Source organism: Cavenderia fasciculata (assembly GCF_000203815.1).
Source record: "Cavenderia fasciculata unplaced genomic scaffold Scf_ET2XIPL01COFD4-5, whole genome shotgun sequence".
Classification (NCBI taxonomy): Eukaryota; Evosea; class Eumycetozoa; order Acytosteliales; family Cavenderiaceae; genus Cavenderia; species Cavenderia fasciculata.
In genome coordinates this window covers 2,846,347-2,861,519 of record NW_004457695.1, presented here as the reverse complement: position 1 = coordinate 2,861,519, position 15,173 = coordinate 2,846,347, and the positions used below count along the sequence as shown (strand labels likewise).

At 35.4% G+C, this 15,173-nt stretch overlaps 5 protein-coding genes and 1 non-coding gene across 6 annotated transcripts; 3 read left to right on the top strand and 3 right to left on the bottom strand.

Annotated features, from left to right (window-relative positions):
* Positions 1–293: 293 nt before the first annotated feature.
* DFA_08710 (uncharacterized protein) lies at positions 294–1,741 on the top strand (the record flags this gene model as incomplete). The annotated part of the gene is made up of 7 exons (XM_004356144.1): positions 294–327; positions 677–779; positions 870–936; positions 1,019–1,136; positions 1,291–1,319; positions 1,440–1,574; positions 1,652–1,741. 7 exons carry the CDS (start codon positions 294–296, stop codon positions 1,739–1,741), a joined length of 576 nt encoding a protein of 191 aa, XP_004356197.1.
* Positions 1,742–2,102: 361 nt separating this feature from the next.
* DFA_08709 (uncharacterized protein) lies at positions 2,103–6,347 on the bottom strand (the record flags this gene model as incomplete). Its single annotated transcript, XM_004356143.1, has 6 exons — positions 2,103–3,065; positions 3,140–3,273; positions 3,340–3,552; positions 3,641–5,632; positions 5,795–5,980; positions 6,239–6,347. The coding sequence occupies 6 exons, from the start codon at positions 6,345–6,347 to the stop codon at positions 2,103–2,105; spliced, it is 3,597 nt and encodes a 1,198-aa protein (XP_004356196.1).
* Positions 6,348–6,480: 133 nt separating this feature from the next.
* On the bottom strand, positions 6,481–10,338 carry DFA_08708 (uncharacterized protein; the record flags this gene model as incomplete). The annotated part of the gene is made up of 9 exons (XM_004356142.1): positions 6,481–6,522; positions 6,551–7,148; positions 7,220–7,411; positions 7,574–7,898; positions 9,050–9,115; positions 9,255–9,447; positions 9,527–9,738; positions 9,961–10,067; positions 10,325–10,338. 9 exons carry the CDS (start codon positions 10,336–10,338, stop codon positions 6,481–6,483), a joined length of 1,749 nt encoding a protein of 582 aa, XP_004356195.1.
* A 189-nt stretch (positions 10,339–10,527) lies between these two features.
* DFA_08707 (uncharacterized protein) lies at positions 10,528–11,394 on the top strand (the record flags this gene model as incomplete). The annotated part of the gene is made up of 2 exons (XM_004356141.1): positions 10,528–10,627; positions 10,973–11,394. The coding sequence occupies 2 exons, from the start codon at positions 10,528–10,530 to the stop codon at positions 11,392–11,394; spliced, it is 522 nt and encodes a 173-aa protein (XP_004356194.1).
* Positions 11,395–11,597: 203 nt separating this feature from the next.
* Positions 11,598–11,670, bottom strand: DFA_08706. Its single transcript has one exon. It is a non-coding gene; the product is annotated as a tRNA-Asn (tRNA).
* Positions 11,671–12,677: 1,007 nt separating this feature from the next.
* Positions 12,678–14,936, top strand: DFA_08705 (uncharacterized protein; the record flags this gene model as incomplete). Its single annotated transcript, XM_004356140.1, has 4 exons — positions 12,678–12,946; positions 13,038–13,722; positions 13,802–14,171; positions 14,266–14,936. 4 exons carry the CDS (start codon positions 12,678–12,680, stop codon positions 14,934–14,936), a joined length of 1,995 nt encoding a protein of 664 aa, XP_004356193.1.
* Between the last annotated feature and the right edge of the window lie 237 nt (positions 14,937–15,173).

Genomic DNA, 15,173 nt, shown 5'->3' with positions numbered 1-15,173 from the left:
TGCTGATAGTCAATTTCTTTTTCTTGAATATGTTTTTTGTTTGCCGGTTTTATTTTGGGAAGGGACACCGATCATTGGACAATAGAATGGATATATTGTGTGTGGTCAACCGCCCTAGAAGATCTTTGTATGAAGATCACTTCACCCGTCTGTATTATTATTATTACTATTATTATCAGTGTTATTAATACTTTCACATCCAATCTTTAATCACCACAAATATGAATAATAGACAACCTTTAATCTTTACAACTCTTTGCTACTTGATTGTGTTTTGTTGTTTGACAAACAAAATGGCAGCAAATGGTGAAAAGGTATGGAATATGGGTAGAGTTCGTGATGAGTGGCTTATCCCCAACATTGGTCGCCACCATGTGTCCCGACAAGTTCAGATAATGTGCTTGTTAGTGGTGAAGGCGTGTTTGTCGAAGAACAGTCAACATTACCTTTGCATCACTCGAGGTGCGAGAAGGTGCAGGCGTGATGCTTCCATGGCTTGCGTTCAAATCGAATATCACGATTGCAAATGCAGCAATTTTTCTCTACTGGAACGGAAGATCAGATGCACCCTGGTCATCTGGATACAACATGACCATCGATCAAGGAGTTTTTTCATCGTTGGGAAAGCAAGAATAAACTATCAAAATTTTAATTGCTATGGTACCTTTAAAATTAGTATGTATACATAAAATGCCAACATCACCACCATCAACATCACCACCACCATCATCATCATACTTATCGGTAATTTCAATTTCAACAACAAATTCGAATATACTGTAGTCAGAGAATCTGGTTTGTTGAAAAGAGGTAATTTTAGATCCGGATCCAAAGTGGTAGTTATAGAAACAACGTTTTTCTCACTCTAGCAAATTCGATAACGCCACAATGTCAGCCAGTGGACATAGCACAATCCATTTTATTCATACTTGGGATGTTTGTATCAATCAACCTTTTTTATTTATTTATTTATTAATTTATTGATTAATTTATATTACGTTATTTATTTTTTTAATAGGATCCATCAGAGTTTGTCAATGGTGGAGGTCTATTTCCAACCCAATCATCTATGATTATTGACTTTCCTTTATACTTTTCTGGATCAGCTTTTACCTCTTATGACACAAAAGTACAAGGTACTAACCCCTTGTACTTGTATAATAGTACTCTTTCGGGTGCTAGAAACACATTGGATTTTAATGGAATAGGTTCTGCTCTAATATTCAATGGTGGTCTACTAAACTTGGTTGATACCATCAATTCACATACATGGTCAAATTATTCTATTAGTAATTGCATCTCGTGTTCATACACAAATTGTAAACTCACCTTTTTTGAATCTACCATTTACTTTACCGTATGCATACAACAATATTTAATATATTTAAAAAGTATTGATATTAATTATTTAATGTTTAATTTGTTTTTTTTAAAAAAAGGAACAAAATGAAATGTCATTTTTAATACCAAGTATTGTATCAATTACTAATGGTAAATTATTGATTTCTGGTAATTCTTCTCTTTTATTCAATGAATCAAGTTTATCAGTAGAAACAACAGAGTTTATCATATTGGTAAGTTGTTATCTTTTAATTCAATAATGAACATTTAATTAATGAACTTTATTTTTTCTTTGTTTTTTTAATTTTAGGGAACTTCATCATTAAATACTATCAATTCAAATATTTTATTTAATACTCATATTTTAAACAAATCCATGAATAAAATAAATACTAATTAATAAATATTCCAAAAATATTCCACGACCATTTTTTTTTGTTTCTTTGGATTTAAACAATTTTAATAAACATTAATGAAAAGTAGAAAATAGTGAGTAGAGCAAGAATATCATCGAAAAAATCACTATCGAGGTTGACAAGAAAAAAAGAACAATAAAGTTGCTCGAGCAAGATAACTGGATTTGAACTTTTATTTTGAATTGAGGAAAGAAAAAAAAAACAGACAAAGTAAAAAAAAAAGACAAAGTACAGAAAAAAAGGGGAAAATCAGTAAATTGAGATCAACATTATATTTTCTATCTAATAACTTACAGCTGGGGGGGGGACTTTCATATTTATGCAGGAAGGCCCTGTTAAGGTTAACTAGGTCGTGTCTACCCTCCCAATATGCACGATATCGGCAGGTAAAGGACGATAAATCCATGGCCTGTAATCTGCGGTTTGGTGTAAGATTCCCAATAAGAGAATATTCTTTGCAGCGCTCGAGTCTCTGTTGAAGAAATGATCACAAACTGGACAATATAGCCATTGCCATTTAGTTTTAAATGGCATTTCTGTCGCATTTGGGTTCTTTGACTTCCAGAGATCTTTGATCTGACTATCACAAAGAGACTTACCAAAACCATAATCGTGGGTCGAAACAGAGTTGCTTGTAGACTTGTTCCCATCCTTTTGACTATTGCTTTGATCTTGGTCCTTACAACGATCATTAGTAGTTGATGACGATTTTGACCTCTTTTTCTTATTTTTGCTAGCATCCCTTTTTTGTTTTTCAAAATTAAACTTGATGATAGCGTTGATAAGTTGGTCCTTTTTGCTGTTGGTAGCACCACCCTTACTATCCTTGTGAGAACCTCTTTTGTTTTTCCCTTTGGTTGGCTCTTCTTGTTGATAGTATTTGATAGAGTTTAGATTGCAAAACTCTATCAACTCCTTGACAGTCTTTTTGCTTAAAGAGAAAAGGGATTCCAATAGCATAGTTGGAGAGGGTGAAGTATTTTCAAGTGATATGAATACTTTTAGAGTTTCATTCATATCATCTGCCAATTGAGACACTTTCAGAGTTGAATCATTCTCTTTGTCCGCCAATTGAGCCTTGGAGCATTGACAATTGTAATCAGTCAATTTGCAACCATCACATAACTTGGAATCCTTTCCTTGCCAACGAACACCATTGTCTGAAAACGTGGAGGATATGGGTGCACCAACAACATGGGTCTTTTCAAAAGATTCTGGCAACACATTTTTAACCTTTTGGTGTTTAGCTTTTTCTAGGAACTTGTTGTTGTTGGTAGAATGAATTTTGGAGGCACATGCATTATGAATCTTGGAAAAAAAAATATTAATGAATGGCCATTTCGAGGGTTGATCTAAAAATTCAATTATTAAAACACACATACTTTGGAGGTATTAAATTCATTGACAAGACGTGCCTTGTAACCCATATTCAAAAACAGTCTGAGTAGTGTCTTTGATGTACAACCAGTTCTACCACCACCTCGGGATCCACGGAAAAAATCAGACCCTCCAATATCTATAAAAAGAAAGAAGATTAATAACAAATAATAATAAATGGTTTGAAGAAATAAAAAAAACATACAAATCACTATTCTATTTTTCGGGATTGTTGTTGGTGGTACAAAGCTCTTTGCATAGGCATATTGGGCGCGCTTCTTGTCAATGTTCCTGTTCTTGTCCATGGTCTGAAACGTATAGGACGTCACTACATGGGAATAAAGACGACATTGATCCCTATGGGTAATTCTTTCATACTCTATTCGTCTCAATACAGATTCTACATTGAATAAAGTATCTAGGAATTAAAAAAAAAGTTAGTTTATAAATATTAATATTATAATATATAGGTGGTATAGACAATGAATATTTAAAATAACACTTACCAAAGGTATTATAGGTTGGCAATCCACTTTCAAATTTGGACAGGACCGGGTTCTTTTTGTAGTTTTGTTGTCTTGCCAGAAGACGGTCAGTGCCCATGAGGTTGTAATAAGATGCCACTGAAACCACTCGAGCACGATTCATAGAGTCTACAATCGTGCATTTTGACCTTCCAGGATCAATTCCGATATAAAGATAATTGCCACGGTTGTTTTCCCTCATAACTTTCCATTTGCTTCGGCGCCTTCTACACATTCCAGAGTGATAAAAATCTCTCTTTGCTCTTATATGTTTCTCTTCATCTTTGTAAACGCACTTTTCATTTTTTACAAAAGGTTTAGAGTAGGAGGAGTAGGAGAATGAGTGTGAGGGGAGTGAGGTATAGGTCAAGGATGAGGTATCGGTGGAAGAGGGTGGAGTTGAGGTATCGGATGAGGTGGTTGAGGTATCGGTCAAGGATGAGGTATCGGTGGAAGAGGGTGGAGTTGAGGTATCGGATGAGGATGAAGTGGGTGGGGCATCGGTCAAGGATGGGGAAGAGGGGAGTGAGATATCGGTCAAGGGTGAGGAAGGGGTGGGCAAGTAGGAGGACGGAGATGGGGACGAGGTGGAAGCGAGACACCTTTGCACGGCTTTTTTGAGGGTTTCCAACGTCATGAAGAACCAATAGTCTGTCAAAGGGATATTTTTTTCTCTCGCATAGGTCAGTATATCTTTTTTCGAGTTTGATTTCTCTAGATCAAACTGTTCAATTTTTTGTTCTGACCATATTTGAACCCCAAGGACCGATTTCAACAAAACACATTCCACTTGAAGACGATCTTCTTTGATATTCTCTACGTCGATTTTACGGGATGTGGCCTCTTCAACTAGATGTTCCAACGTCCATTGTTTAAGTTTAGGAAAATCTTTTGTTTTGTTACTTAGATTTGGGCGTTTGGTGGTATTTTGATTGGAGGACGAAGGGGAGGATGATGAAGAGGAGGTGGATGATAAGGACGACGAGGAAGACGAGGCAGATGATGAGGATGACGTGGATGATAAGGACGTGGAGGAGGACGAGGAGGACGGGGACAAGGCAGACGAGGAAGACGAGGCAGATGATGAAGATGACGAGGCAGATGATGAAGATGACGTGGATGATAAGGACGTGGAGGAGAAGGAGGACGAGGCAGACGAGGGGGAATTCGATTTAAATGTTTGAACTGGGTCAAATTGAGATACCTTTGGAGCCATTTTGTAGATATCATGAGCAATCAAAATATAGGCTGCTGTTATGTGCAACGCAAACATGACTGATGGATGCGGAGCGATAGCAATGAGCCTTTTAGGAACTATCCTACTTACATCCACCTCTTTGTCCTCGGTTGTGCCTTTGGCTTTATCTAAAATGGTGTGATAAGATTCTTGACTATAGTCAACCATTTCGTAATCCAAAGGATTGGCATTAAAAGCCTCTTTGGCTGCCTTGCAAGGGAATTGTCCACAAACAATAATGAGCTTGGACGTTGTCATTGAAAAATGGTTCATTAATTCCTTCACCATGATTTCATGTTTGATTTCATTTTCAAATCCGCCAGTAGACGAGTCGTGGACAAAGGGATATGCATCACGAATTCTAAATTGCATCGAGGGATCGGATGTAGTTTTAATAAGATTGAATAGGTTCCGCATGGAGGGTGCAATTCCTGACCTGTTACTGTTGAGTGCTATCGAGGTGGTGTTGAGAGCCTCGTGTAGAAAAATCTCCACGTGGGGTGACTCAGGTTGGTCAAATTTGACGAGTCGATGATTGATTTCGGCAATTAATGGTACTGGTGGAGGGAATTGATCATCCTTTGAATCAAAGGGTGGCATTTTTTCAAATGCATTCCTTTTTAGTTGAATATCAACCGAGTACAGATCCATCAGGTCACCACATAAATCCAATCTTTTTTCATGTTCCGATAGAATAGGAATGGTCGCATCACATTGTTCGCACACCATAGGCAAATCTTTAAGTGAGTGGGATGACAAACAATTGGCACAGATAATATCTCTATCCTTGACTTTGGGAATGTTTGGTTTCAACCCAACTTGTTTTGCCACAAAACAAGCATAGTGGGGATGGTTGTATGAATATGAATGGTTCTTTTCCATTTCTTCTACTTGTTTACATTTCCATGATTCATCATCATCATCATCGGAATCATCCATGGGTGTGCCATCTTGACCGTTTTTTTGAGAGACCAAACTTTGCTCTGGAAAAGATTCTTCTAGTTTTTGTCTCTTTTTCAAATGGTATGGCAAGAGACGGCAATTCATGGATATTTGCACATCAGAAACTACTTTTTCATTTGCACCTATATAAAGATTAAAATTAAATATTAGTAAAATGAATGGGTCGTAAAAGATAATAATGCTTTAAAACAATGACATTTACTTTTTGTTTGGAACCAGATATGGCTGGGAACGTTGGTTGTCACCATCATCGCCCTTTGATTGATTAGGACCGACATTTTTTGGTTATAAATGTAACCAATATTGTCTCTTTCGTAATCATTAAAGTTGGGGTGAATTGTTTTTGTTGACCCGTTGAAATCGAATGGGTTGTCTTTTACATAAGGTGATTGCAAATAATCGCAGAGGACTGATTTTCCAACAAATCCAATCGTATAGTAACGAAAAAGAAACGATTTTTTTGTTGAAGCAAGAGACTTTGGCATCCATTTCCTTGGCCCATTTCTCTTCACCTTTGGGCTGTCATTGAATAGTTTCTTGAGAGTTGCTTTCAGTGTTGGCAATGAACAGCAGTACCAATCATATTCGATTTTAATAGTGCTAGTAGGTAAAGATAACCATTTTAAAATGCTAACTTGACTGGATTTGCTGTAGTCAAAGTCTTCTTTAAAATCTATTTGCAAGCGTTTTACCATGTCTTGCCATAAAACCAATTTCAATCTTTTAATATTTTCCTCTTCTTGGACTTGTGTATCAATGTTTGGGGATTCGATATCTCTAAGTTCCAATTGTCGATTAAGATCCTCCAATTTAAAATCTTTAAAATCAGGGAATTTTTCTAACTTTATATCCACAATCTCACTACGAGTTCTACCTCTTTTTTTTTTTGATGATGAGGATGGAGATGTAGTTGTATCAGACGAAGAGGATGGTGATGTTGTTGTATCAGACGAAGAGGATGGTGATATTGTTACATCAGACAAAGAGGATGGTGATGTTGTTACATCAGACGAAGAGGATGGTGATATTGTTACATCTGACGATGAAGGAAAAGAAGCCAAGTGCGAAGCTTTGAGGATCTCAATTTCCTTGTCGAAAAACTTAAATCTATCCAATGGATAGCCACTTTCCAATGGATGACCAATTTCTTTTTCCAAATTAGGTAATATTTTTGAAATATACCTTAATATTTTGTGTTTGTCGGTCAAACCAAGGGACATATCTATTCCAGAGTTGACGATTATACTGACAAACAACTCTATCGAGAATGGGATAAAAGTACTGTTGAATCTATAGATAAAAAAGAGGATTAGTTTTAAAAATATAAAAAAAAAGATATTGGTCAATTGTTTTATACATACTTTGCTTGTGGTGCAAAGCTATTCAATGCGAAAGGAGTAGTTTTTATCGTCTCCAAATCGGACGTCATGAGGGATTTCAATCCTGTAGGGTCATATCCTTTTGGAAACTTGTATCCATTTGATTCACAAAAATCCATTAAAGATGGATATTGATCTTTTGTCAACTTTGAAAAATCGATTGAATTGTCCTCTCTATAGAAAAAAAAATAAGATTACAAAAAAAGCATTTGATTAGTTAATTTAATGATAATAATAATAAAAAATAACAAAAGAAATAATAATAATAATAGTTACGGATTAATTATATTTTCCAAATTTAGCATTTTCAATCTATTCAATTGGAGGGTATTTAACCCACTCCAGGCACTTATTGATGTTGATGATTGGATCAACGCTTCCAAATTTGATGAGAGTTCAGATTGTAAATAATCACCAGATATATGTTCTTCAACCTTTAATTTCTTTACATTTTTGCTATCAATCTCTAAATCTGTGGCCAAATTTGATATTGAATAAACAGATCCATCAAAATTGATTTCATCAAAGTTTTCAGGCCTTTTGTCACCCAAAAACTGTTTCTTCTTTTTTTTTTCCTTGGGAATGGCTGGCTCTTGATTTTGCTTGGCCTCTCTTTCCTCTTTTAATTTTAACCTTTTCTTTTCACATTCCAAATTATGATCTATAATGATAAATGTAATAAATGTTAGAGAGGTTTAAAATTAAAAAAAAAAGGTTTGACAGGTCTGTCACTGCATAGAGAGAGCAGGCAAAAGAGATAGGGATGCGTTGATTGGATAATGAAAACAAAAAAGAAATGGTGTAAAAGCAATGATTGTGATGTTTTGCATTATCGATCTGATGGAAAGATAAGTGATAAAGAAAGTTACCGTGAATCAAACTAACAAACAAAAGGGTGTGGTTATTTTGAACAAAGAGCAAATAAAAAATAAGAGATGGCCAAGTAGTGTATAGCTTGGTGAACAGACCATGCATGGTATTTGAAAAAGGTGTTGATGATTACACTTATCATTGACCAAACAAAACAAATGATAAAAGTTGGGCGATGTGTTTGGTTGGTGCACAATTAGGAAGAGAATGAAATAGACTGGGACCAACAATGAGGCGAGTGGTTAGATGGGTGGTGCATCTCGATAATAAAAACAAATATAATCAAAACAAGAAAGGGTAAAAGAGGAGCAATGGTAGTGATTGATTGCAGTATCTGATGGAAAGTTAAGTGGTAAAGAAAGTTTGTCGGATAGGAGAGTGGATCAAACGAACAACAAAAAGGATGCAGAGCGATAAAGAGTGGTAGTGTAGATTGGTACTTGATTTGGATCAAAAAGGATTATATAATTTATGAGTGAACACAAGAGGTCAATGATATGTAAAGATGAACTTGGCCAACAATGAGTAGTTAAAAGGAAAGAGATGGGTGGTGCATTGATTGGTAAACCAATGAAAACAAAAGATAATCAAAAAGAAATGGTGTAAAAGAGGAGTAATGATAGTGATGTGTGGGTTCTTACACTAAAAGTGTAACTATAAACAATACTCGCTGTATTCTATCTATTGATAATGTTGTGTTGAGTGTGCGATGTTATTTAATAGTTTAATATACATTCTCTAAATTTGGTTTCTGTGAGTTGTTCGAGATGAAAAAAAAAATGAAAATATTAAAAAAAAAAAAAGATCTGATCGACACTCCGCAAACTGCCCCTTTTGACGTGTATGAGAAAAAGATAAACAAAATGAGAGATCGAGTTACATGAACCGACGCAAGAAGATATTTAAAAAAAACCTGTGATGGTGTTAATATCAATGACATACCTTTTAATGGTTGAGATGAAAATATTAGTTTGAGAGCTTGGTACCCTTCACCGATATCACCATCATCTATTTTGGCAAGTATATCCTCCAGAAGATCCGACACCAACTTGGACTCGTGGTGGAATGAATATGTTTCGGTCATCTTGACGGTCTAAAGCACTCTCCACCATCCTTTTGCAGGTCTCGGCCACCTCGGCCGAGTAACTATTGCAAATGGAGTTGGCAAAGGCGGTTTTATAAGAGTGGCAACAGCCAATTGGATTCAGATCTGGGTCAAGGAGTGCATATCGGAGGATTTGATATTTTGCAACCATCTCGTCTACCTTGAGTTTGGCAAATGTTCTCGATAGCATTTTGTTGACGATTTTCTCTTTTGCTTGGACATCTTGTGCAGAATTCTGTAAAGAGTAAACAAAGAATAAAATAAAAATTAATTTATTATTACACATCATAACTGTCACAGACTGTTATACATACATAATCTCTTGGACTATTACTGCTTTTGCGTGTGTCTATGTCCATCACCTTTGAGATGATGGCCTCCACAATTAGAGAATCCCATCGAATCGGCAAAGTCAACCGATTTTCCATTTTTTCATATAATTCATTTGTTTTGTTCTTTGAAAGAACACTCATGTCGTAATACTTTGGTATTACTTTTTCGAGTTCTTGTCGGGACAAACTAAACACTAAAAATGGTAAAATACATGAAATCGATCAATTAGTTCATGAACTTATCTGAATGATTCATGTTCAAAAAAAAAAAAAGGTTGATGATATCTTACTGTTATTAAAGTCGTATACAAATATTAAAAAAAATTGGCCTACTAACCTCTTAACAGAGTGATAGTATCTTGCATATTGGCCGAGATGTGTCACAAACAAGTTTTGTTCGTTATTCCACTTCTTACCCATGAGACGATCGAGAGGGTATTGAGTTGTTCTTGTCTCTGTTGCGGATGGAAGTGGGCCATTCATGATGACCACTGTGCGATAGTGAACCTCAATTAGAAGCTTCCTATATAAAAAATATATAAAGGTAATACAATATAGCAGAAAGATAATGAATTGAAGAAAAGATAGATAAAATGAATAATGATGTGATGAGAAAAAAGAACACTTTAAATAGAGAACATTGGAGCTTGATGAATAATATTTTATTTTAAACAAATGTTTTCTTGTCTTTGTTGATTACCAACAAAAAGTGAGGGTGATACATATACAGATGGGGTTGTGTCCCAATGATATCATAATCGTATGGTGGTTTCTTAATACCCGAACTGTGTCATCACCACCGTTTAATGGGGGCATTCATGATGCCTAGGTGAGCCACAGCAGCACGATCATTTATGATTCAAAATATGAGTGAGGGGGATAAGGAGGAGGATAGGGGGGTGGTAGTCATGGTTGGATATGATCACCAAAGCACGATCATTCTTTGATGTAACCGTCAGATTATGGGCGTGTTGATTCACTATATGAGTGAGGCGGATAAGGAGGAGGATGGGGGGTGCGGATTAGGCTCATTATATGAACCAAGATCTAAAATGGAAGAGAAGAGGAGGAGGGAGAGGGGGGGTGTATGATACCAAATCAGGGTATGATTCTATTGTTGTTTCTTCTTTTTGATAGGATCCATTTATTAATGAGAGAGAGGGGCTATTTGCTGTTGTTGTTTTGAAACAAATGTTCAAACCTCGCAATGTATCAGGTCAGTCACCTACGGCACGCATAAAGATCGCACTATCTCATGAGAAAAAAAAATTTAAAAAAAAAAAAAAAAAAAAAAGTGTAGAATCAATAAAACAATTAATTATTTAATTAAATTGATAATATCTTTATTTAATGAATTATCAATATTATAGATATATTTTTATCTTTATTTTAAGCATATTAATCATGAGTAAACTATCACTGCATCAGCAGCAGCATCAGTATCAGTAGCATTAGTACCAATAACAACAATCTCTGCATCACCAGCAGCAGCAGCAGCAACAACAACAACAACAACAACACCTCCAACAGTCTACCAACGATTAATTGGCGACCGTGTTAAACCAACATTCCCATTAAGACAAGTGCAACGCATTAGAAATAAAACGTCATTCCTGTTGAGAAGACATACAAATGGCGACGAAGTACTACAAGCAGAGGTTCTAAGAAGTTTGAGCATGTCTAAACATGGAAGAGGTATCAAGACAACTCTCGACCCCAAAGGAGAAAAGATCAACAAAGATGGTACAGTTTTTATGTCACCAAGAGATTTTAGTTGTATCAACATCATTAGAAAGATGCACAAGGAAGCAAAAGATGGAAAAAAGAATTATTATAAAGCGACACAGTAAGTTGCATATACGATATTAACTAGTAGTAGTTGATTTTTTTTTTGGGTTTTCATCGGGAATCGGTTTTTGTCATCAGGATTTGATGGATTTTAATGAAACATGGCTGAAAATGTAGATAATAGTGAGTAGAACAAGAATATCATCGAAAAATTCATTCTAGACCAGGAAAAACGGCAAAAAAAGGCATAAGAAGGCATAAGAATCGCTCCTAGTTGGGATCGAACCAACGACCCTGCGGTTAACAGCCGCATGCTCTGCCTACTGAGCCATAGAAGCGTTTTTTTTGACCCAAAAAAACTTTCACGAAAAATATACCCTAATTTTAGCCTATTTTTCGGAAAAGAATTACTTTAAAAAAAAATTTTAGCCTATTTTTAGTAGTTTTAAACTATTGTTTGAATTTTAAAATTTGTTAAACCTTTTAAATATAAATAGGTTGCTTACCTTTTTGGTCTCTAGTTCAAGTTATTATTATTCAAAATGATTCGAAAATGCACATTCATGGATAATAAGATAAAGTTAGTTTTCCAAAAATATTTAATGTTTAAAATATGTGCTCTGTGACCACCAAACAAACTTATAAAACATATAATTTATAATAATGTGGTAATTATGAATCTAGGACATACCCCAACACACATTATTGTTTTGCGGTTTGTCATGTGGTGCACCATTCTACAAACTGTGCAGTTCAGTGTTTGAAAATCATTAATTCATCAACCTCCATTTTTTGGGGGTGGTAAAAGATTTCTTTTTGTTAATATCACTTTTTGTAAACTGCATCAATCAACCATTTTTATCACCTCTACCCCTTTTGTTCGACATTCTGCCACACTTGGTGATAAATCTGCTGCTCATCCCAAAGGTGAACAATGACCATGAGCCACACCACACGAAAAAATAGAATACACACAAAAAAAATCATTTTTTAAAAAATCCCCCATCAAAAAATGTACTAGTGGGTGATGTTGGTTGTTCATAGCTTTTGCACAAGTTGTCATAGTCGATTTAGCAGTTGCGTCGTGGTAACCACATTTAACACTCCTCATCTCTTCTAACCACCCCACCACTCCTCATTCTCTTGTACAAAAGGAAATGATTGAATAATCTGAATCAATCAAAATGATCGACCAAACGATTTAAATATAAATAGTAATCATTGATAACTGATACTTTTTCATTCAAACATCAATCAATCATCAACCATTAATCATTCAAATCTAAAACAATAATCATATTTATTTCATTATAATTATTCATCAAACAACTAAATAATAATAATAATGCAAGGTCGTACTCATAATGACCCAAACCCCGTTCCTCATCATGAAAAGGATAAGCATGAATTGGTCCATGACTCCAAGATGAAGCTTGGCAAGTTGGCAGCTGCAAGAGGTGCCGGTGAAGTTCCAAAGGATGTCATTGACAATGTAGCCTCCAAGATGAAGAATGGTGCCGATATTATTGACAAACTGCTATCAGGCAACAAAGATGAACTTGTCAAACTATTAAATGGAGACGGTGTTGACCCAATTGCAATCCTAAAGAATTGGTAAGAGCTAAAAGCATATATTAATATATATATATATATCAATTGATATTAACAATTTTCTTTTCTTTCTTTTTCTTTTTTCTTTTTTTAGTATTCTTGCTGGTATATCATTTATTCCCTATGTTGGAGGTATTTTAAGTAGTTTGGTAGATATTATTTGGACTGCTGCATCTGGATCATCGGCTGCTGAAAAGATGAGTAAGGCATTTACCGATTTTATCATGGCTGCCATCAAGGAGGAACTACAAAAGTATGATGATGAGACACTGCGTCAATTCTTTATTGGTCTATCCAATGTCAGTTCAAAGTATCAAGACAACTTCCAATTGTGGATGGACAATCCCAACCCAAGTACCATTCAAACCATTCGTACCTCTTGGGAGATTCTTGACAGTCAATACTTGACACTCATCTCACAAGCTCAAAAGAAGGGATATGAAATCACTGAATTGGTCTTTTTTGCCTTGATGGCAAACGGTCATATTGCTCTTTTAGGTGACTTCCTCACCTATGCCAAGGCTTGGGAGTATACCGACGAACAAATCAAATCGATCGAGAAGAGATTCGACGACACTGTCACCAAGTACACCAAGTACTGTATCGACACTTACAACATGGGTCTTAAAAAGGTTACAGATGCACCAGTCGGTGGAAGTGAGACTTACAAAGAAGTCAACAAGTATAATGCAATCAGTTCATATCGTAATAATATGATTATCAATGTATTTGATTTTGTTAATTATTGGTGGACAATGGATCCAAGAAATTTACCAAAGGTTAGTAAAATAATAATAACAAAAAAAAAAAAGAAAAAGAAAGAATTATTTATTAATATATATATAATTTAATTTTTAGGGAGGATCATTTGATAAAGTTAGATATCTTGTTGGAAGAATTTGTGGTGTTGTTACTACACCCAATGCCAAGTCTGGATGGAGTGGTTGGGAAGCTTATTATCATCCAACACAAGAGGAGATTGAGGCACGTATTGGTAACAATGGATTGTATCGTTATCAAGGTGCATTAAAGAACCTAAGTATTCGTTGTTGGTCTCGTATTGATGCCATCATTCCAAGAGTAGTTGATCCAATCACTGGCAATGTATCAGAGGTACACTTTGGTGGAAGTGGTGGTGCTGCCAAAGGTACAAAGGAGTTCAGTAAAGCTAATCCATTACTCAAAGTAAACATTGGTTCTGAATTAGTACCTTGGAATTTAAATATTGGTATGAAAAAAAAAAAAAAACAAAAAAGAAAAGAAAATATATATTTTTTTAAAAAGAGTCCTAATTATATATATTTTTTATACTCTTTATTTAGGAGGAGATTATTTTGGAGGTGGGGATCCACGTGTATCAAATTATGATTTATCATTTGATGATCACAAGATTGAATATTTGATGGGATTTGGAACTAGTCCAACTCCGGGATTCAGTGGTCAAGTCAATGCCATTGCTCCATTGTTCCAACCATATGGAGTTGGATTTAGTGGACAGGTACCAATTACAGATGGTCCAGCATCAGTTATTGATCTGCAATATGCAACCTTCCCAAGTGGAGCATCAACTCTTCGTGATAGTCCTTATCCAGGTCTCATTGCCACTCAGATTCCAGAGGGTAAATCGGCAACTCTACCAGTCCAATACGTTGGTAAAGAGACACCACAGTTTGCACTCAAACTCAAAGCAGGTGGCAAGGGAACGGTTGAAGTGACACTCGACGGTACCAAGGCTGTGTTTACAGTAAACACTGATGGCTACTCTATCATCCCGGACACCAACAAATCCATCTTTAGAATTCCAGACAAGGCAAACCTCACCATCACCGTCACTCAAGGTACCGTCCGTTTCCATTGTCTCGCACTCATTCCACAATCAGTCAATGCCCGTCTCATGTTACGAACCACAACACAAAATCCAAATGACTATCATCTATTGTGGGATGGTTCCAAACCAACTCATCAATATAAAACTCAACTCATCACAAATTAAAACAAACAAACAAACTTGTGAATATCAACCAACATACATTATTTACTCTAAAAAAAAAAATATTTTTAAAACCAAAAAAAAAAAAAATTAACATTCGTCCAACAAAGAGGGTGAAAGATATAAAAAATAAACAAACAAATAAAAATAGTTTTTCTTAATATCTATATTACTAAGAACTAGCTAGATAGAAGCAGGTGATCTTCGGTCTGCAGATTTTGAATTTAATTTTTTTGAGTC